This window comes from Astyanax mexicanus, chromosome 4 (assembly GCF_023375975.1).
Source record: "Astyanax mexicanus isolate ESR-SI-001 chromosome 4, AstMex3_surface, whole genome shotgun sequence".
Classification (NCBI taxonomy): Eukaryota; Metazoa; Chordata; class Actinopteri; order Characiformes; family Acestrorhamphidae; genus Astyanax; species Astyanax mexicanus.
In genome coordinates, this window is record NC_064411.1 from 46,744,271 (window position 1) to 46,767,939 (window position 23,669).

General features: G+C 39.4%; 1 protein-coding gene across 2 annotated transcripts; it reads left to right on the forward strand.

The window, feature by feature from the left end:
* The first annotated feature begins 909 nt into the window (after positions 1–909).
* On the forward strand, positions 910–23,499 carry chico. 2 transcript variants are annotated; one of them, XM_049478830.1, is made up of 7 exons: positions 910–2,191; positions 12,597–12,694; positions 14,380–14,443; positions 20,377–20,421; positions 20,990–21,052; positions 21,956–22,030; positions 23,044–23,499. In XM_049478830.1, exons 1-7 carry the CDS (start codon positions 2,165–2,167, stop codon positions 23,272–23,274), a joined length of 603 nt encoding a protein of 200 aa, XP_049334787.1. In that variant the 5' UTR covers positions 910–2,164; the 3' UTR covers positions 23,275–23,499. The 2 variants fall into 2 exon arrangements, with proteins under 2 accessions (XP_049334787.1, XP_049334788.1); XM_049478831.1 differs by having other exon boundaries at positions 914–2,191; positions 23,047–23,499.
* The last annotated feature ends 170 nt before the right edge of the window (positions 23,500–23,669 follow it).

Here is a 23,669-nt window from a genome sequence, read left to right on the forward strand (position 1 = left end):
TGTCACGTCTGTGACTGCCTCTGTAGACCTGTTCCGTCTCTCAACATCAGAATAAAGCTCTGATTCTGGTGTTCCTCCTACTATCTCTATATGAGTGTAGGGAAGAGATGTATAGGTGGTGGTGTTCACTAATTGTTAATTTTTTGAACTACAAATTTTCCCTTACAGTTTTTCTTACGCGACACCTCTTGGCGCAAGCTCAAAGTTGAACCATGTTGCATGGGGGAGGCTTATTATAGGCGTGAACACTCACACCTTTCCGCACTGCTCTGCTGCTGGATAAATAATTGATTCCAATGGGAGTGTAAGCACCTTCACCGCTATCAGAGGCACACTGCTGCTGCAGCTCAGCCAAAACCTAAACCCATACATCACCCAGTGCCCCTCCCAAACTTTACCAAATTTTTCAAATTTAAGCTGAGGGAGGAGTTGCCTTTGTCTAGGACTAATGATACTACTTTTGTTTTTGTCTCCTTTCAGAATCTCTTCTTCATTTTCTTTAACTAGCTTAGTTTTTTTGCCAGAATAAAATGTGTACAAATTTAAAAATCCAAACGATTCTTTTTAAGAATCAAGATAAAAGTCACGTTTCAAAAAGCTTTAAATCATACTTCTACACATAACTCTTTAGACAGAAAGTCAGGTATTCACCAGAGGGGGGCAGCTCGACACTGCAGCTAGATACTATATCAGAGCGTAAACCATCAGGCAGACCTCCTAAGCACAAAGAAAATGGGAAACCCGTGCAGTTTCTGAAACCCTTCTTTTCTTACACAATCAGCCATTTATGTGTGAAATACACATTATTAGGCCAAAATAAGCTTTACAATCGGACGACGCTCTGATTTCTTGTTTAATAATGGACGATGTTGTCCAGGGCTATTGTTTTAAAACAAAAGACTGGTATGGCCCATCTGATAGTGTTTAATAATTAATGGAGTAACCTCTGGGGGAGATTATTTTGCCACACGCAAAATGGTTTTACCTCGTGATTTGCATGTGAATGCTCGCCTCGCTGTGTTTGTGCTCCCCTGGGTGTGCTCCTAATGGGCCTTGTGTGTCTATGTGTGTGTGTAAATGTGTGTGTGTGAGGAACAAAAGCAAGCCCAGTTCCACACACACCTACTACTACTACTAGCTGGATCTCGTCGAGCGGAGGCGCTTCTGACAGACTCTAAAGCTAAGCTAACTCCAGCTAGCAGCCTAGCTATAGCTAATCTCCCACACTTGCCGTCTAATAACATGGGCATGGGCCTTGTGAGGAGAACCGCCTTAACCCCACACCCCTCAGGGCAGAAGATAATGCTGGGTTCCTGCGATTTCTTCTAAACCTCAGGAGATCACACTGACAGCGGGGACGACTGACAGACACGGACCGTACGCCAGAAAGAAGCCGAGACAGTGAACTTTTAAAGCGGCTAGGGCTGATTTTGAACGCCGGCGATTTGAATTTTGGTCTCCGTAACGGTCGTTTTTGTTTCTAGCTGCGAACTTACCTGCTAGCCTAACGTTACCTTCTCTTCAACTGTTGGATATATCTGGATTGCTCGGCTCTACAGTCAAACTAGCACAACAACACTCATCCTCTACTTCGTTTTTGCCTTAGAAATATCATTTCCAACCTGCCTACTGTCTTTTTAGTCTTGTTTGACCTTTTTGGCTTCAGAAAAGCGAAGCTAATGCAGCTAACTAGCGTTAGCTAACCAGGCAAGGCGAACAGAGAGAGTGTGCGCGTGAGCAAGAGAGAGCGAGCGAGTTCCCGGGCTAACTTAGCCAACGTTAGCTAAGCTAGCTAGGTTAGCTTGATCGCCTAGCTAACTGGCTGCTCTGCGTTAGCTCTGTGTAACCACGGCAAAAAAAAAACTACAAAACTACACCAGCTTGCATCAGATTTATCCCAAATCTCAAATCTCGCTGCTAATGCTAGCTAAAGGCAGACTGAGGAGGCTTTTTTCCTCTTCGTTTCCTCCCCCTTCACAGGGAGACTGTTAACCTAATAGGTTAGCAAGCTAGCTAAATTAAGCAGAGCTCAAAAGAACCAGCAAAGCCGGAGAAAACACAACATTTTACACCCAATCTCATCTCCAGAAGAGCGAACAAAGAGGAGGATTTCCAGCCTAAATTCGCTTGCTTTGCTAAGAAGGAAGGAGGCAAGAAAACTGACATGATGTTTCCACAAGCCAGGCACACGGTAAGTGGTGTTGTGTAGCTATAAAACGTTAAAAATCGCTAAAACCTAGCTAAGCTAGCATTATCTAGCAGTGCTAGAGCTAGTCATCCATTGCCTTTAGGTACTAGCTAGCTGGATTACCTAGTTTACATGTGCTGTTTTACCATGTTCATCAGAGACCAGATACAATGCAAGTTAGTTAATCAAGCTAACTATGAAACAAACATACAGCTCTGGGAAAAAAATCAAAAGACCACCTTCATTTCTTAGTCAGTTTCTCTGATTTTGCTATTTATAGGTATATGTTTGAGTAAAATGAACATTGGTGTTTTATTCTATAAACTACGAACAACATGTCTCCTAAATTCCAAATATAAATATTGTCATTTAGAGCATTTATTTGCAGAAAATGAGAAATAACAAAGAAGCAGAAGAAAACAAAACAAAGAAACAACAAAAACAAAGAAAACAAGTTCATAAGTTCAGAAATCAATATTTGGTGGAATAACCCTGGTTTGTAATCAGTTTTCATGCATCTTGGCATGTTCTCCTTCACCAGTCTTACACACTGCTTTTAGTTAACGTTATGCCACAACTAATGTAAAAATTCAAGCAGTTCAGCTTGGTTTGATGGCTTATGAAAATCCATCTTTCTCTTGATTATATTACAAAAGTTTTGAATTTGGTAAAATCAAAGAAACTCAGCCCTAAATTTCTTTCGGGATAAATAAAGTATACATACATAAGTTAACAAATGTAGCTAGCTAAGTCAAAATTAACAAGTAGGCTGAGACTGAATTTATAAGTTGTTTGATAGACACAATATGAGCAATAGATTCACATTGCTTTTATTCTATGCATGTAATGATTGCAGTATGTCTTACAGTGTAATGTGGGACTCCTGGGCCTGCACTGATATCCAAACTATTTAATTCAGGCCTACAAATCTGTCGGTGTGTGTACTGATGTGTAGTTATAAAATGTAGAGATTGGAACTAGATCTGTTTGGATTAACATTAAAAAGAAATGTAAGATTTATTTCTGTCTGGTTATAAATGCAGAAAATCAAAGAACACACATTTCACATTTACTTTTTGTTTAAGTAATGTAAAGTACATTCTTATAGGCCATTTTGTTGAGGAATCTGATCAAACACAATACACATTTGACCTAATTAGGGTCTGGAACCTAAGAAAGATGCTGTGGTGGGCAGTTCATTCTCAAAAGCTTAACAGTATATCTGAATGAAAGCGGTTCAGTGAAAAACATTGGACAACAATTTGAAAGACAATGAAACAAATCCCTAATTTTAGGAGATGGTTACTTTGTTTATGGATTGTTTACATGTTTGTTTTTTGCTTAATTGAGGAATTAAATGATACATTTTGAATGTATTTTAGGAAAGCAACAAATTATTTACCAAAAATGGTAAAGAAAAGCAATTTGCATGTCCAGATTGAAGTGAAATGTGAAAAAACTAAATATTTTTTACCCAAAGTGTTGTGCCTTCTTGTCATGTCATGCTGAATGGTAATGTTTAGGGGAAAAAAAACAATTAAATGTAAAATGTAAAAATTTAGAACAAAATATATGTAGCCCATTTAAATTATGCAACTGTGACAAAAGCAGCAAAATTTAATTACGTATCTGTTCAGTATTTGGAAGTTTGGTTTCAGTTTCAACCAGAAATTCTCATCTCAGTTCATACTTAGTTCCTTGTATTTGATAAGGGTCTCTTTGTCTAAAATTGCAATATATAAAATCATTTGCTACCAAGTTTGCATATAGAAAAATAGGGTTAGATAATTTCCAAAGCACTGTATGCAGTCTGGACCTACACAGATGTTTTTATTTGAATATATAGTTTTGACAGAAAGGATCGTCATAACAATAAACTAAGAGGCACGATGATGCTTATGCCTTGTGTACATTGCTGCTGGCTTGCATTTACAGAGCTCTATATGCTTAAGTACAGTAATGGTTTTGGGGGCATTTTAATAAGCTACCTATGAATAGACTGACTTACGTCTGCTTACCACTGTGTTTTTTTGTTTGTTTGTTTTTGACAAATAATGGGATTCTCTAAAGTGCTTCATATAGGTCCAGTGTGGTTGCCAGGTTGCCTGTTCTACCATGCTTCAGTTTCTTTTCCGTGAATGTGATTCCCAACCCTCAGTGCAGTGTTTCTTAATGAGTCCCCTGCCATTAGTTGTGTTGGTACTGTTCCCGGTTGTGCTCCCAAGGCTGCAACACAAACAGAGCTTCATATACAAACACAAGCTCACTAAAGACAAATAGAAGGGCCTGTGAAATTTGAGTGAACTGCTTAGACCCACTTCTGAATCCAAGATTGCCACGTCAAGAAATACAGTGAGATTCCATTTGCATTAAAAATATTAATTTCTTTAAAACTACCAGATATTCATCCTGAATTTGCTTGGACAAACTGCTTTCCTAATCTTAAATGCATTTCTGTTCATGGAGTCTAAAAACATGTTGGCTTTTGATTGATAAAAAGAAAAGGTCTGTCTTTGGTGTTGATGTTCTCAGAGACCGGACATGACAGGAAGAGTCCATCAGAAGGCCATAATAACTTTCATTACTTTAAATGCTTCTCTTAAGGCCGAATCCTACAATTTGGCTCTAAATCTTTGAAACAGGCAGCACAAAAAACTGGCCCCAATCTTGGATTATCCAACAGATTCTCAATTGCGCCTTCAATCTAGGATTAGGACTAACAGCTGGATCCGCAATTGAATCTTGACCTTCTGGGAGTTAGTTGATTTTGTGGAAAGGAGGGGAAGAACGTGGATTCAGTCTGGTTATCTTGCTGAGCTTGGCTAAGGGCCTTCTAAGGCTGATGGGTAAATTATGTCTTAAACAGGCTGTTGAAAGGCTTCTCCTCAAGAGGATTTGGTGTTCTTGTTTCCTGCCTGGTCCTGCCCTGGGCTGCTCAATGTGTTGACTGATAATACACAAGCGATCGGACCCAACGTTTGGAAAGTCAGTGGGTCCATGTCTAAAGCTCAAAGTTTGCCACATAAGAATATAAAACTAAATTAATTTAGCAGCTGTAGCTGCAAACGTCCTAGCATTCCATTTAACCAGTTGTGATGTTTGAATAATTTGTTATCCAAAACAGACAAACAAAAAACTGAACTGCAGTGTTTTTCACTTGTACCTTTGGCTAAAATTCATTTAAGAACACGGAAATGTAATCAGATTATTGATCAAAACGCTTCAAGTTTTTATTGTTTATGTATCTGAATAAGTAATCAGATTTGAGAGTTTTGGTCTCTCCCCATTCATAGAAATCAGAGCCTTGTCTTGTTTGACTGGAAATAACTGCTTGGCTGTATTCCACTAATGCCTGAAGACGGAACAGATAATCCTATGAGGACGTTGGCCTTTTTAACCAACAGGACTAAGTTTGTATCTAATTTATGTATTTAGTTTCTAATTTATGACCACCACAGATCTGCATCATATTTAAGACTAAAAAGTCTGATTTAAGTAATTTCCAGGGTATAATCTGTTATATATGAATTGCTTTGGAATTCATTTAATTTAAATGTATTTGCCCATATTTTTGCACACCTAGACATGCTGTGTGATCTATTTTAGCTACCTCTTGATGTGACCTTAAAAAATCTTAAATAATTAGAAAGGGAAAAAAATTAAAAGAGGTCTTGTGTTGGAAATTGTATTGGTTTCCGCAGGTGTGTTGGAATAAGATCTGAATAGAAAAAAATGTGAATTGGTCTATCACTGCTAAGGAGCAACATTTTCCAGCTCAGGTTCACTCATATCAGTGCCCACATTGCTCTAGTGTGCTGTTAATCCAATTGTCTGGCCTTATGCTTGTTGTTTGGAGAAATAGGAGGCAGCTTGGTGGATTAAGGAAAGGACTTACTGATGTTGTGCTACAGTTTTGCTGCCACAAGCAGCTCTTCTTCAGCCCACTGTTTAAACCATCCTTATCCTCGCTCTTCAGACTTAGCCAGATGCTAGTTGTCGTGAGCATGACGGACGCAGATGGAGTGAGAACTGAACAGCTGCCTGGCAGTGATGGTGAGCATGGGTATGATGCCCACAGGGAAAATCCATGCTGCCTTGATTGGTGGAAGAACCAATCATTTAATTCTAGAGTGGAATTAGAATATCAACCAGAACTTCCATGTCTCTGTTCCAAGCATGTAGAGCTTAGTCCACAAGGACTACATGTGGAAGTTTGAGGGAAATGCATCGCTGCTTTGTATGGGTGATGTTTCTTAGTTATCTAAATGAGTTTTTCTCAGAGGAGATCAGATTCTAGAGGGTTTCCTTATTCATTGGTTTCCTTTGCTTTGAGTTTGCAGTTAGTTAGTCTAAACCAAGGCTCTTGTTCTTGTTACATTGTATACATTTGGTCCGGTTGTTTGTCCGGTTTCACAGTGCAGGATAGTGAGTGGACTAAAGAACTTTGCTACATCCTGTCTTAATCAACATTGTGGGCTGCGTCTTGCAACATTTGAGTATGACTGAAATCAGTCTGAATATTGTCACTTTGGCGAGTTGTTTCCAGGTAATGCACCGAATCAAAATCACTTTGTGTGGACACGTTCTGCAGTAAATGTAGATGCAGAATTCACAAGTGTAATATTTTGTGCACATACTGTTGTTTGATGTGTGTGCACTAGAAGGTGACTCAGACTAAACCTCCTTGAAAAATATTTTCTGCATTGAAACAAAACCATAGTTTAGTTGATGTTGACCGAAAACCTCTCTTATGGTCAGATCAAATCTTGGTTCTTTGTTCTAGAACGTGGTTCCCAACATCTTTCACATCAGGTGTTTTGATTCAGACAAAACTAAAATGTCTGAAAGTCTAAAACAAATAAGGGACAGCTGGTAGAACCCCTGGTTCTCTAGACAGCACACGGAATAGGATAGGACACCATTGTTGCCTTTTGTTTTAAGCTAAGAATGGGCTTAGAACAATGACAAACTAAAACAGCTGGGCAAACATCAGCTGAAGCATGGAACCACAGTGTCACGTCAGGAGGCTTTATTTGTTGTTTCAGTTGTGTACAGGTACACAGTAGAGTGAAATTGCCTTCCCATGGGACCATGATGCAACATAGAGCAACACAACACTGCATAAGACTATATAAAATGAGTGAGCAAACATGCAGTTAATATGATTCATTATATGGGCAGTAGTGTTGGGACACCGGCTCATTAATTGTTTCTTTTGAAATTAGTGGTCTCCTGTGTAATATGGCAAAATACATGTGACTCAATACTCTAGTATCTCTAGTCTCATCACATGTGGCATGTCTGTGTACATAAATTTAATGCATGTGCAATGTCATAAATGTATTGCTAAAAAGTAACTGTCCTGTTAATAGCAAAAATAATTATTTTTTATATTAGTCTGATTGTTGCCCTTTAGATTGTGAGCTATAGGAAGTTCCGAAAATGACTTGGAAATTAAATCTGTTGTCCATTGACTTCTATTGAAAGTTAATGTAATGCAAATGTAAAGCAAAAAAACAGAAATAGCTATACCATTGATAGCAAGCAGTGCAGCACATAGCTGGTACTAGGAGAAGGAAAAGAAAAGATGTGGATGGAACAGACTATGTGCAATCACTGTGTGTGTACACACTCACACATACAAACACCTTTCCAGCTGTGTGTGAAATGCTTCATCTGCTGGCTATGGCACTCAGCCCAGACACATGTATCCTCCCCCCAAAATCTTTTTTTTTTTTTTTTCTCTGTTCTCTCTTCTTCTTTTTCTTTCCCCTCCCTATCGTACACTAACCATGCATACTGAGGAGTGGTGATGGTGGGTGGGGGTTACTTGCTGTTTTGGTGCACACTGCACTTTCATACCCACATACAACCAAACATATATACACTTGCACAAGCACTCACACACACAGTAATGAACTTAGGCAGCCCCTGGGTTTGTGTGTGTATGTGTGTGCGTGCGCGTTGGTGTGTGGGTGTAATGTGTGTTGTATGGGGGAGGGCTGAGGGCAGTGCCGGAGGACATTATTAAGGCTGGTTGAATTAACACTGCCGCCCCCCCGACTGCACTACAAAACCCCCAGCAGGACACGAGGTTAATCCCCTGCGGTCCTGATCAACACTAAACAAACACACACACACACACACACATTCACTCAGACACGCACAAGCCTCTCTCTCTCTCGTCTTTCCGTTTTTTCCTCTTGCAAGCTAGTAACAAAATTACAGAAACCATGTCTGAGTAGTAGTCCACATTTTACCAATTAATACCAGGAAAAATATTTTCTCCTTACCCACTCCTGTAGTAATATTTGATTCATTTTTATATACCTCACCATCTAACATATCAAGAGAAACAACAAAGCCAGTATCAACAGTACTAGAAAATATTTTTCCTCATTTTGCTGATATTCAGAGACATCTTTGCTCTAAATTTCAGGACAGTTCTATAAGGATTTCTTTGCATTCTTTTTATTCAATATTCGATAGCTCCACAGCCAAATCATGGAAGGATTTATAATCATCAAGCCAATGCCTGAAATTGGGCATAGTGACCTTAGACTTAGAAAATGAAGATTAGAATTCATTTTAATTCAAATTAATTAGAGAGGGTGTCCAATAACTATTGGATATATTTTGTCTGTGTAAGAGTGCTTGGATGTTTTTTGTGTTTAGAGCTTAGAGCACTGTACAAATTATGCCCTGATAGGGCTTTTCAGGGAGTCTGTTGTGCTCGGTTTGATAGTGGATCTATTTTTCTTGAAAAATGTTTGTTTCAATTCTTTCCAGAACTGGAGGTGATGTTAATGCTCTCCAGTATTAGCATTACCATTTTTCTTTTCAGTTTTAACCACTTCAGTTAGCATTTATGTTACTGGATGTGAGTCAAATCTTTTACGTAACAGTGTTGGTGTTTTGGAATTGGTCTGTTTTACGGCTCTGTTTTGACTGTGCTGGATGTTCTTCTGCAGTAGGAACAACAGTTTGTGGTTTGTCACGTTCATGTACTGAACTATACCACTGTTACAGTTATTGTAATATACCACGTAAAATACAGATTTTCATGATATGGTGACGTAATTGTCTTAAAGGTCCTTTCATACCAAATGCAAGAAATAATGCAATTTATTTCTCATTTTGCTCTCTAGGCTAGATAGATAGTAGAAGGTATTCCTTTAATTTCCACCACCGCTGCTGGTCTGAATCCTAACAGGTTTGCATTCCCTCCTCTGCTTCATACCCACGCTCTTGCTAATGTGTTAGTGAACACACACACACACACACACACATGCACACCACAAACGATAATTGCACAGAGATCAGTCATCCTGTCAAAGCAGCGTGTGCGCACACGCACGCGCAGCACAAAGAGTAATTACTCAAAGATTTGAGTCTTCCTGTGAAAGTGTGTGTGCTCCCCTCCCCCACCTCCGCTCCCCTGTGACACACACAGGCCTTACTGGAGGAAACAAAAGGGCGATTACCAACCTGGAGGTGCAAGAATTCATGTGTTCCAGTGTGAGGGTTCATTTGAACCGTTTTTCTGGAGCCACATAGACCCAGCCTGATGGAAAACGTGAAATGTGTTTATTAATCTAGCTGCGGTTAGCTAGATGGTTACTTTAGCTGCGGTTAGCTAGATGGTTACTGCTCTAGCTGAGGTTAAATAGACATTCACTTCTTGCTGATGTCATACACAGAGAAAACACCTGAGAGTAGAAAGTATTTGTTAGTGTTAGGGCTGCAGCTATCGATTATTTTAGTAATCCAGTACTCTACTGAAAATCGATTCGATGAATTGAGTCATCGGATAAAACATATTTGCTTGCCTAAAAAGCAATTAAACAACACAAATAAAAAAAAGAAATTTCACTTAATAATGAACAATTGGTTTAATTTTTAAATTCACAACATACATTTCCACATAGCAAACACAAATAGAAATAAATAAAACACGAAATAGACATAAATACCACAAATAAGAATTTAATAATTAATAATTTAATACATTAAGCTAAATTATTTCAACTTTTAATACTTACATGGATGTGTATTCCAGTATTCCAGTAACTTTAGCTCAGCCTTACTTTAACATGTATTTGTTTTTCTCCACAGCGCTGTGTTTACTGATTACCTAAAGCCTGTATTAAGTCTAGAACTTGTCTCCATTGTAATAAACTAACCACACACTCCGTCTTCTCCACCTGCGTCCTGTGCGTGGGTGACGTAACGCTAAGCGCCTTTTCACATTAAAAGTCTGCGCTAAATTCCATGCTTTAAACGATTCATTGAGGCACAGAAAATTAATCGATCATTTTTTTAAATCGAGCTACTCAATTTACTCAAGTAATCGTTTCACCCCTAGTTAGTGTCCAGAACAGTTAGAACTGTTTGATTATTAACTTTCATTAACAGGTTCACTATAGAGCAAAGTATTGGGACACATACACATTGCACCGACTAGAGCTTTGTATGACATACTTTCTCCCCATTGTCTTCAGTTAACTGCTAAATTGTTCGGATTGCGCCTGTTAATGTCAGTTCTACCACTTAATATGTAAGCCCACAGCCCCATGACAGAACGGACAGTTATTTAAATGACAAAAATCAATCTAAATTAGTCAGACTGCAAATCATTCGTATTCGAAATAGTACTCAATAGAATATTATAAACTACAAATATGTGATGGTTGCAGCTTTACAATGGTCAATGGAAATACCCCACAGTGGTGTGTGTGTGTGTGTGTGCCCTCACACTTGTATGTGTGCTTGACACACAGTGCAGCAGCAGATGTCTGGGTCACAGAGGCCAAAGCCCTTCATTAGCATCACAAAGAAGTACTCTGTACAACCTTCGCCACACACACTCACTCGCGCACACAATCTCACACTCTCTCTTTCTTTTTTCTTGCGCACTTCAGCTCTTTCTCCGTCCCTCATTCTGTCTCCTCTTCTGCTCTCTTACCCTTTTCTCTCTCACTGGCACTGTCTCAGGCTCGCTTGCCCGCTCCCTCTTTTCCCTCTTTTGAGTAGGAGTGTGTGTGGGTCACAGGTGAGGCTGATGATTTTCTGCAGCAGAGCGCTCTAATTGATTTCTAATGGTAGCAGCGCAGGAGTGGGATTACTGAGATCCTCAGCAAAGTCCCCTAGCAACCTGAGACACACACACACTCGCTTGCCTCCCACCCCCAGGGCTGACTAACCTCTGTAGGTGTGTGGGTAAAATAAAAACATGCTTTTTTGAAAAGAGTAGAGAACAGCTTTCTTTTTCTATTTCTGTTTGTTGTTTTGTAATTAATGCAGTTCCGAATCAGATATTATAAAGGTTATAAGTTGTTAGAATTTTAGTAGCATTGTTGTAAACATTTTTCAACCTGCTGTCTTTTATAATAGACATTTCTATCACCAATTAGTTTAAATGGACAACATATATGAATACATTTAAATATGTATTGATGTATATGTATAAAAGAACTGTTGTTCTTGTTCTGTATTTCTGTATTTTTTACTCTTACCTCAGTAGTTACTGAATCCATCAATGTTGAGTACCAAAGTAATCATTTGGCAACACCTGAGCAAACTGCCTCACAACCACCTAATAGGACCCTTGCAACCACTCATTGCCATAGCAACCAGCTAAAATACAGTAGCAGCCCTTTATAACCTACATAGCAACATTCTAGCAGCCTTTTGTCATTCATGTTACTATTCACTTTTATGTATGCTTTCTTGGATCTATTGTAATTTTATACTGTGTTTTAACAAGCAAAAATACTTACATTTGTGAAAGGCTTTAACCAGGGAGATGTGTTCACTTGTCTTCACCCTTATAGCCAGCATTGCCCTGTGTGTACTGTAGTCATCTGAGCAGTGCCTGGTGAAATGCTGCCTGGTTGTTTGTGTTCAAGCTTTTTGCTGCAGGGTGCAGTGGATGTTGACCATGAAAGGCCTTTATTTTGTGTGTGCGTGCGTATGAGTGTGTTCAGGAACAATAGGCCCCCAGAGGAGTAGCAGTGGGCCACACAACAGAAACACTGCAGGGGATAACTGCTTTACCACACACGCACCCACTCACACACACCCTTCAGACCTGTCACTTCAGAAGGCTGCAGAACTGGCCTATGCAGCAAACGCACGACACATTTATATTCTACACACACATTTCCTCATGAAGAACATGATGCTTGGTCACGTAGATGCACCATGTCTCTTACATCTTAAGTTGAATATCAGCTTTTTTAAACTCCTATACTGTTACTACTCTGCTTGGAGGAAGGTTTGCATTGTGTTTTCAGTAATTAGAAAATTATTGTAGGATGTGTGCTATACTCGCTAGCTTTGGTTTTGTTCAAACTAATTAAAAAAAATGAGTGAATGAAAACTAAACATGTATTTTAATCTTTTTCAGGCTGCGTCTCAGTCAGCACAACCACTGAAGTTCACCACATCTGACTCCTGTGATCGCATCAAAGACGAGTTCCAGTTCCTCCAAGCGCAGTATCACAGGTACACCACATATCTGAATTACTGTATGTCTGTCTGTGATTTATAGATGTGACTTAAATGTATGTAATCAAATGTAAGTGATTTACAATATTGAAGTCGAAGGAAAACTGTAGAACTGAAAGGAGACTGTAGTACCCTGTCAGGCCACCTCTAACCTGGATACAAGATGAGCTGCAGCTGGACATAGAGGTATACAGGTTCTGTTTGGCACTTTGTGGCACATTTGCCCATAGATGTTTCAGCCTGGCCTATAGATCCTGCTTGTGGGATGTTGAAGCTTTAAAAAAAATTGCTCAGTTTTCCAAAAAATCTGGCGAACGGGAGTGTCAAAACATTTTGGTATATGGCGGAGACATTCCTGGAGATCCCTTGCTGTGTGTGGGGGAGCATTATCCTGCTGAAAAGGGCCGTTGGAATCCCTGATATGAGTGGCAAAACTCAGATCCTGGCCACAAGATGTCCTGCTCATATTACTGAGCTGTTAGTGTCACCCTCTGTTTTATGTGCTGGCTCCCCAGATATTCACATTAGCAGTTGAGGCAATGTGTTGCACTAAATGAAGCTGTGTTGATTTTTTTTTTAACAATTAAAACCTTATAATGATTGGACCAGTATAAATGTTTCAAAATTATTTGGAATAAAATCATTTTTATTGTCTTCTACTGAAAAAAAAAAAAGATTTTCGATTTGTTTGTTTTTGCCATAATAGATTGAAGACCAATTACTATGTATTGTTTTTGTATTATTATGTGTGTGTGGGTGTGTGCCCTCTGAGCATCTCAAACAGAGTGTGGATCATTTTAGACAAACAAAAAAAGATGTGCTTTCTTTTTACATCCCTCTATCTCTCTCTTCCTTCCTGATCGCTAAATGATCAGAGAGATGAAAGGTGTGTAAGGCCCTGTTTGGGCTGGACACCACCCAACCCTGACAGACCAGCTCTCAAATGATGACAGGAGCAGCAGAGGTGGGGATGGATTGATAGATGGTCAGATAGATGGAAGAAAGGATGAGCTGATTGATGTGTTGATCTCTGACAAGATGTGTGATTCCGTAGGGAGGGAAAGGGCCAGTTTGAACTGTTGAAGCATCCGAGCCAGAGACTGAATTCTTCTGCTCCACCTATCAAAATCAGCACCGTTCAGTAGCAGCCAATCAGGGGGCAGATATAGTGAAGCCTGGTTGGCATGGGGATGGAAATGTTGTAGTTGGAGTTCTTCTTGTTTTTGTTTTTTTTGTTTGTTTTTTTTTTGGTTGGGCCCGTTGGGAAGAAGGATTAGGTGGAGTGGAAATGACAGCCTAAAGAAAGCCTAAAGTGTGTGTGTGTCCGTGTGTGTCCGTGTGTGTCCAATCATGTGTGAGAGCGGGGAAACACCACCCCCTTCCCAAACATTTCAGCCAGGAATGTAAATATTTTAGCTGACACACACACTAGCACAGATTGTTTCAACCGTGACACACAAACACTTGTGCATGCACACACACACACACACACACACACACACACACATGCTCAAACATTTTCACCCATTTTCTCCTTTTTCCTTAAAAATGTTCACTTATTTCCCCTCTGCTACTTTGTGTGATGACTTGGCAAGCAATCTCCTAATGCTGTTTTCCCCCTATCCATTTTTCTCTCCATTTGTCTGGGTGAATGTGTGTGTTCCTGCCATTTCTTGGCCAAGTCTGAAGCTGGAGTGTGATAAGCTGGCCACGGAGAAATCGGAGATGCAGCGGCACTACGTCATGGTGAGTAATTCCTTTATGAATGAACAGCAGATTGCACCCAAAGAGCTCAGCATGTGCTGGAAGCTCATCAGCCACCAGCAGTCTGCAACATCCATCTGAATGATTTCACTGCAGCCGTTGCAGGAATTACCCATGCTGTAGATGAATGGCTTATTTAGACCGGACACTAGACTAAGCGCTCTTAATTAACATCATGAGATACCGCTGCAGTGCAAAACATTACCCCAGGTGTCATCTCTTTCAAAGCACATCTTCACTGGAATGGGAAACACCTTTTTATTTTGAAAACCTTGAAGGAATACTGCAACATTTGTTTACCCTAATCCTTAATATTTAATAATCTATCATACTGCCGGATGGTGATGAAATGGTAATGGATTTATTTGCACTTAAGGGGAAACAGGGTAAATCTATTGACTTAAGACGCACCTATAGGAAAAGTTAGAACTGGTGTCTCAAGTCTTTATAGAGTGCAGGTCTGACTCAAGGGGTGAGTGTCTGTAGTGTCTTGTGTTATGTCTTGGTTCTGGAGTGCGACCGACTGTGCAAGTTGTGTCTAGAGGTTCTGAGTTAAAAAAGGCCTTCGACATGTCTTGTGTTGTGTCTCTCCAGTGCTGCCGAGTCATGTCTCAATTTTCTGGATTGCAAGTCAGAGATATGTCTTGAGATTCTGGAGTGAGAGTCCAATCTCATCTCAAGTCTCTGAAGTTAAAGTCCAAGTCTAGTCTCAGGGAGCAAGTTAGTCTTTCTGGAAAGAGTCCAATATGGATCTCTGAGCCGTATCTCAATCTCTGGAGAGTGACTTTGAGCAATGTCTTGAGGTTCAAGTAGGCCTGGACAATATTTCGATATCGGTATTTATCGCAATAAGAAATGTTTCAATAACGGTGATATCATTTTTGTGGCATATCGATATGTATTATTTACAAACAGGCGTTTTTTAGCAGCGTCAGTTCACTGCAGCTCTGAATACAGCCGGGCTACGTCAGTGCGTGATGACTCAATCATACAGGCACGTAGCCAGATAGGCTAGGCTAGGCTAAACCTAGGCTAGGCTAAACCTGGGTCGGCTCCGCTGCGGTCCGCACCTAAAATCCCCGCGATAAAGCGAAACCAACCCTAACCGAGCGGATCTCAGCTCCGCTCCGCATCTAAAACCTCCTGCGATAAAGCGAAACCAACCCTAACCGAGCGGATCCCAGCTCCGCTCCGCACCTAAAATCCCCGCGATAAAGCGAAACCAAACTTAACCGAGCGGATCTCAGCTGCGCTCTGCTCCGCACCTAAAACCTCCCGCGATAAAGCGAAACCAACCCTAACCGAGGGGATCTCAGCTCCGCTCCGCACCTAAAACCCACCCGCCATGAAGCAAAACCGACCCTAGCCCTAGCAGAATGAGACGAGGCTGAAGTTAGCTTATGAGTGCACCTGACGCTTCCACTAATGATTAAACAGAATAAATAGTTGAGGGAGGAAGGTCTAATTCAGTGGTTCGGCTTTCAAAGGTCTGATAAACTTCAGACTTCAGCTTGCTCCAAATTGTGCCGGAGAGTGGAGCCGACCAGCAACGGTAATACATCCGTTCCTCCACCTTAAGCAGATTCACTACACACAATATCTTCCTTATTCTGGCTGAAACACTTTTGTAGTTTATGTTGGTATTTTGTAGTATATATTGGTAATATGTATATAGGTTATAGGTTTGTTTGACAGGGATGTCATGTTTTTATTTTGCTACATGCAAATAAAAGTGAGCATTGATTTATTCTGACCATTTTTATTTATAAAGTACTATACAGTTTTTGTGAGAGGAGGCTTTAAAGACTTAAATTAAAATTTCAGACAGTAGTGTACAGATTTCCATTGCAGGGATTCTTAGCAGCTTTTCTGAGGCCTTCAAAGTATTTATATCGATATCGAAATTATATCGTATCGACCGAAATTAAGGAATATATTGTGATATAAATTTTGGCCATATCGTCCAGCACTAGGTTCAAGGTAAGAATTATACCTCTGGAGTAAGAGCCCATAGAAGGATGCAGGTCTCTGTACTGCGCCTCTAGTCTCTGGAGTGCTAGTCCAAGGTGCGTTTCACGTATCTGATGTGCCAGTCTAGGTTGTGTTCCAAGCCTGGAGCACAAGGATCTTACTTCAGGTTTCTGGAGTTAGAATTTGAGTCGAGGTTAAGGCCTCTATAGTGGGAATCTTTGTCTTGAGTGTTTGGAGTGAAAGTCAGCGTCACTCTTTGAGTCTCTAGAGTCAGTCCAAGTTGACGTGTAGGTCTCTATAATCATATTTTGTTCTGAACATACAGTGTAAAAGTTAGTCATGTCTCAAATCTTTGGAGTATGCGTTTGAGTCATATCTCCAGTCTCAGGGCTGAGTTCGAGCATGAATCAAATCCCGAATCTTTGGCGAGTCAGATTTGTTACTTGAGGCTTTGAAGTAATCGCCACCTCAATAGTAATTTAGCGAAAATGGTTATACCTAAAAGCTCTACTTACTTGAAAGCTGTCTTTTATTGGGTTATTTAACTACGTTTTCAGTTTAAAAAGTGCAGCTTGAGTCTTATGCAAACAAAGCCCCAGTCACATTTTCATCCAGATCACATCTATGTAGTGAACTGATAAAATTCTAAACATACTGTATTAATCCCTCAGATGATTCAATAAGGACAGTCAACCCTCCACATACCAGTAATAGGCTATGTTCATTATATAAACCCAGGTCTGACTGTGTCTGCACGTCAATAGTCTGAATCGATCATGACCTCTATATGTCTGGGTATGTTTGTGTCTCTGAATGTGAGAGAGTTAATCTGACCTGAATTTATTTCTGATCTGAACATAAATACAGAAAGATTTTTGGACAGTTTCCAAGATTGGGATTAAGCAAAGTCATGGTCTGCACATCATTTTGAATGAATATTTTTCTTTGAAAGAAAATTAGTCAGGCCTAATATCTGTCTAGACACACATGAGGTACAAGTCTTGTTTTTCCCTGTATGATGCATTTTTTGCACTTTTTTTTTTTTTTTGCATGGAGGCAGCATTTACACTGACATGTCAAAAAAGTCAAGAGAGACATGGGAGTAATATTGTGTCCCATGACTTTTGCCATGTCTTGTGAAAGCCAAAGAACACTGCACTGACCTGCTAAATGTACATGTGGGGTCTCCTGCATTGAATGTGGATGGAATTCCTATTAGAATTGCTTGTCTGTGTGCTGCCAGTCACAATTGTTTCCACTCACATAGATTTTTAAAGGAAAAGCTCAGCATACACTTAGCACACATTTTTCTTTTTTCCTCTCTCTACATCTGCTGTCCATTTTTTGTTCCGTCTTTATATTCTCATCTCTCTCTCGCTAGCTCTTGCTCTCTCAACCCCCTCCCTTCAGTATAATATTAGTATTATGGTGCATCCCCCACAGTACAGCCCCCCATCACGTTCTGTTTCAGTCTAGCTCTTATTTCATTGGCCCGAAACCCTTAGACATTTCTTTTTCTCTTCTCTAAAATGTTTTATTGATTAGTTTTAAAAGTGAAGTCGAAAGAGTCTACAGGCTTTATTGATCAGCCCATAAGCGATCAATAGGAGTGTGTATAGTAACAGCAGTGTATCAACATAACGGCTGCATCCTGGGGGAATAGAAGAGCCGCTTTCTGGTTTTAAATTCATCAACGTTTTGCCCCCCAGCCAAAACAGCCGTCAGAAGGCAGACAGTGTGGTCCTTGCTCTCTTTGTCTGAAAAAAGCAGGTTATCTTATTTAGCCTATGAAAACAATAAATAATAATACACATTTTAAAACAATTAAACCTTAATGATGTGTACAACGTGCATGCCTTTGAATTGCTTTGAATTCAGTGTACCGGTATCTTTTGGCGAGCAAAAAGCTTTTGGTAACTTAAGCATATTCAGTCATTGCAGTTGTTATATACAAATAGTTATATATTTTAAATAAATAACAAACAAATGAAAGAAAACAAAAAAAGTTCAGCTCATTCACTAGTCAAAATATTTAAATTCAGTACAAAAAACACTGTTTTTAAACCGCCAGCATACCAGATGTCATAAATTAATGTTTGTTTGTTTTTTTTGCTATAAAATTAGTTGTGTGCGCATTTATGTGCAGGTTTGTGTAAAAAATGTGTGCAATTTAATGTAGCTGAATGTATTAATTTGTTTTCTACAATCATTTGTGTGTGTATATATATATATATATATATATATATATATATATATATATATGCTAGCCAAGTGAATAAATACAGTATGAAATTTAATCTCTAGTCTCTAAAAGCATATTTGTGTATTTAACTACTTCTGCTTTTATATTAATGGCACAAATAAGGCATGTGTAATAACAGCACATTTGTTAATTTTTCTAACGTTTCTTTTTTTTTTAATATATATATATTTAAACTGTCTGTACTATGTTTCTCTACATATAAATTCAAACCCACACAAACACACACACACACACACAGGCATTCTTGCCCAGTAATATGATTCCTGAGTGAGTGCTTGTGTTTTTAGTGTGCTCCTAATTGATCAATTTGCCATGTTAATCTCATTTGGACCTGGCAGTTGCCTGGCTCTGCTCATATTACCATATCATTACATCCTGCTACTGTCAGAGCCAGCAAACAGACTGCACCCAGCCTGGTGTCTTACTGGAAGTAGTGTCCATACATTTGTGTGTAAATACATAGTGACCTATTCATGATCTGTACAAAAATGCGTCCATTCCTGGAAACTGAACAAGACTAGCAGCATGCTAAAAAGCTCATTCAGCCTAATGAATACTGTTGTGACCTTTAGAGTTGCTAAATAACATTGTTGTCTGTGTAGTGTAGAACTGTGCTAGCTTGTGGCAGTTGTTGGTTTTGTGTGTTCAGCTGTAGCCAAGGAGCTAACTTGGCATTTAGCACAGTTGCTAACGTGCCTACTATAAACAGTAAGATACAGTGTTTATTTACAGTTAGTGGAGAAGAAAAGGGCATGCTCGAACATTGCTAGAAATTAGCATTTTCTCCATTTTTTCCATTTGTTTAAGAATGTAAGATTACATGCGATTACAAGAGTTCATCAAAGTTGACTGTCTTGAATCATGGCCATCTTTTTTTTATTATTACTATATTATATTGCAAGACCATTTTCTAACTATATTTTGGGCATCTTCAGTACATCTTGAATACTAAATATCTGCATGGATCATAAAGGTGCTAGACCAGGTAAAAGAGCATGTAAGCAAGAATTTCAGCTAATCTTTTCAAACAAACAAACTTGGTAATGCGTCATCATGCGAGGCTTCTGTAATGTTGTGTGCATTGTCTCTCAAAATGAAATGTACTTCGTTTTGCAAAGACTAACTGCTGTGTTCTGATATTTACTGTACTGGTAAAGCACTCTTTAGAGGGATGTCCAGTTAGTGGTGGTAAATGTCTTTACTCTGCTTCCCTTAGAAGGGAAGGCACCAGGCTGGCTTCAATAAGTTTCTGTATCTATACATGAGGTCCATATTGCCATCTAGCTGATAAAAGAGGAATGGCAGAACTCAATTCCATCTCTACTATTAATATTTTAATATTATGCAAGTTTTAACTCCAACTCCATATCCTGCATGCATTAACAGAGGCGCTACTCACAGACTGTGCCTCCATCGCGTAATGAGGCTGGAGGCAGAGTGAGGAAGCTCTTTACAGTGAACCTCACATTCACTAAACTACTATGTAGCCTGGGAAATGTAGTACTTTGTTTTATGTATATAATGTATCACACTTTACATTATTATTGGGAAATCCAACATCATAATTAAGCATGGCTTGTTTTACCTGTATCATACACCCCCATTGTGCTATATTTGTTCCATATGGTCCACCTTTTGCCAGCCTAACACTTGCCTTCTCTTCTGTCCATTGCTTTTGTAGTACTACGAGATGTCATATGGGCTCAACATTGAAATGCACAAACAGGTAAGAGATTTTGTGCTTTGATGGAACTCAGTATGTCTATTCTTTCCTGTTATCCCTTCTGTTCTGTTTCTCTTCCTCTTTTCATCCCCCCTAGAGCCTCCAGTATTGCGCTTGAGGGGGTGTTTTAGTCAGGTTATTGTTGAAGCCAAATGTTTTCTCGCTGGATGGTTTTCTTCCAGTGTTTGCAGAAAATGCTCAATATGTCTGAGCTGCCCTAGATTTGGTGGCTCTTACCTGTGTGTGTGCACGTGCGTGCATGCGTGCACTCTCACTCATAAATTTACCATTTATCTTTAGAAATATGCATGGTGATGATAAACTTGTATATTACTCTGTATGCACATTGTGTGTAGATGAGTCCAGTATACACAAGGTTTATAAGTTACCTGTTTATAGAAGCTTTTTTGCATTTCTCTTCAGTAAAAGCAGCAAAATGCAAATACTCCTCCCTATTTACAGACACACACAAGCAAACAAGTGTATATGTGTTTACAAACCCCATTTGTTTTAATAGAACTTTTATGCTGTATGTGTGGCATTCTTTAACACTGTTTTATTCTTTCCACAGGCCGAGATAGTGAAGAGGCTGAATGCTATCTGCGCTCAGGTGCTGCCCTACTTGTCCCAAGAGGTATATATGACTCCATCCCCCATTATACTTGTGTTACTGTCAAGTACACAGTAAAGGATTATAATATTGAATATTATGATTCGGTTTGCAATCAAAGGCTTTTTTTCTTTTTGACAGTGTTAAACCAAAATTACACTATTACTACAATGGAAAAGCAAATATCGTCGCTGTCCTATAAAAAACACTTATCTCCATTTTTGTCGATTTTTAGTTTACAACATAATTTGAAACTCTTCAAAATGACCTGAAATAAACTCTTTTTACATTGACTTCCATTGAAAGTTTAGAAGGTTTTTTATCTCTCCTGTAAAGTTTTGGAGATAAGTGTTTTTCATTGGACAGTGACGATATGCTCCTGTTGCTTTCTGAAAGCTATGTTTTGCTTAGTCTCAGCTGTGAACAATCCACCAACAGACATACACAGACCATCTGATGGTGTTTTAATAATGTGCAAGTAATACACAAATTTTGGGACATCTGAGTAAAAAAGCTTCTTATGTGGGCAGTGTTTAAAAAAACGTGTGATGTGTGTATGTAATATATACATATGACCTCACACGGAGCTGCTTCTGCAGAACATGAATCAGATGAGCTGACATTTCTCAAAATTAGCCAACTTTTTAAGATCACCTTCTTGGAGTAAAAAACTTTATAACTTTATAGGTTTATAGCTGACTGATTATTCCATCTGTTTAAATCACACTTTGAAAATCCAGTCCTTTTCTAATATATCTAAGATTCTTTGTAAATATAATGAATTACAATGTCACTTCTGTTCTCCACTACAGGCAGGAGTTAATCTTTCTGCTGTTCACACTTAAGGCTTGTTTGTCAAAATGTCCACAGTTTGCGCTGTGTAGGTGTCTGATAAATATAGTTTTGTTTTTGTGTTTGTGTTTGTAGCATCAGCAGCAGGTCTTGGGAGCGATTGAGAGAGCCAAACAGGTCACTCCGCCAGAGATGAACTCCATCATTCGGGTAAGCTGCCTGCCTTATTCAGCTGAAAACATTTGTGGAGGTGTGTGTTTTAAATGTGCGCTTGCAAGGGAGTTTGTTTTTGTTGTGTCTCTTCTGACTTTTTCCATCTCTGGCTTTCTCGTCATGTTCCCTTTTGCATATTCGCAGTCTGTTCATCCTCTGACCAGGTGTATGTGTTGTATTTGTGTACTGTGTATGTTCCATTGAATTTTATACTAAGAACATGTACATGATAACTGTCCATGTGCAATCTCCAACAGCAGTTAACCTTAGTGATTTTTGATCCAGAACACAGCTGGTTCAACAAAATAGGCACGTCACCCCACTGATCATTGACCTCCACTGGCTACCGGTTGGTGCTTGCTTCAAATTCAAAGCCCTTACAATTTGATATATAGTAATGACAGAGTAGGCTTCCTCCTGCTTACACTCGCTCCTAAAGGCTTATGTTACCCACAAAGCATTCAAACGAAGCAATCCAGACTGTTCTCCTACCTAGTTCCCAAAGGTGGAAAAATCTACCTCTACTAGAACAAGGTTGTCCCTTGCTACCTTCAAAAAGTCTTCAAAGAGCATTTACTGTCTTAACACTTCTAACAAACGAACTATTTTAACCTCATTCTCTGCTCGCCGTCATCCTTTCTTATTTATTTATTTATTTTTATTGCTTAATGTGTGGCAGTTATAACTAGTATGTTTTTGTACTGTGCTTTTGGTTGTTGATTGTGTCTTGAACTGGCAGATACATTTGCACTGATATAATGTGGCTCAAATGCATCTTAGTCTGCTTCCTGAAGTGGTTTGAGTGATTAGATTTGTATTCTGTTTTAAATACGTCCTTAGTGTATTTTCATTGGGTGCATTTTTTTCATGTGGCTTAACCTTATGTAGATATACATATATCCTGATTGTTATTCAGAATGCATAAAGTGATCGGGTGTAATTAGAGTGTATGTGTAACTGCTTTATCAGTAACCTGTGTATGTGTTTGTGTTTCTCTCTGTTGTGCACAGCAGCAACTCCAGGCCCACCAGCTCTCTCAGCTACAGGGTCTGGCCCTGCCCATGGCTCCTCTGCCCCTGGGACTGACCGCTCCTTCCCTGCCGGCCGTCTCCTCTGCCTCGGGCCTCTTCTCCCTCTCCAGTCTGCTGGCATCGCAGGCTCACTTGGCCAAGGAGGAGAAGAGTGCCCGTGAAGCTGCGAACGACAACCACCGTGATGACGATGGAGACAAATCCGACTAACTGCACCCGAGTCTGCTCTCGATGGAAAAGATGAGGGGGGGAAAAGCACATATCCACATATACAGAAACCCAAGAAAGTTCAAGCAGAAGACCAGCGGTATAAAATAAATAAAAATCTAACTTTACATTACTTCAGTATAATTACCATTATTTAGAAGACCGTTCAATCCATTGTGATCAGATCTTAAATTTGTGTTTAGTCCAATAAATTGCCCTAAATATTAATGTAGTGTTACAGTTATTAAATCTCTAAAGGCAATCACCACCGTTCATGCGTTCATACGTTCATTTAAAGCTCTTGCTTGTCGATTTTACTTGATGGGCTTGTTATTCTTAATTTTTTGCCTTGGTTTATGTGGTTTTGTTGTTTTGTAGACCTTACACTTAATAACAAG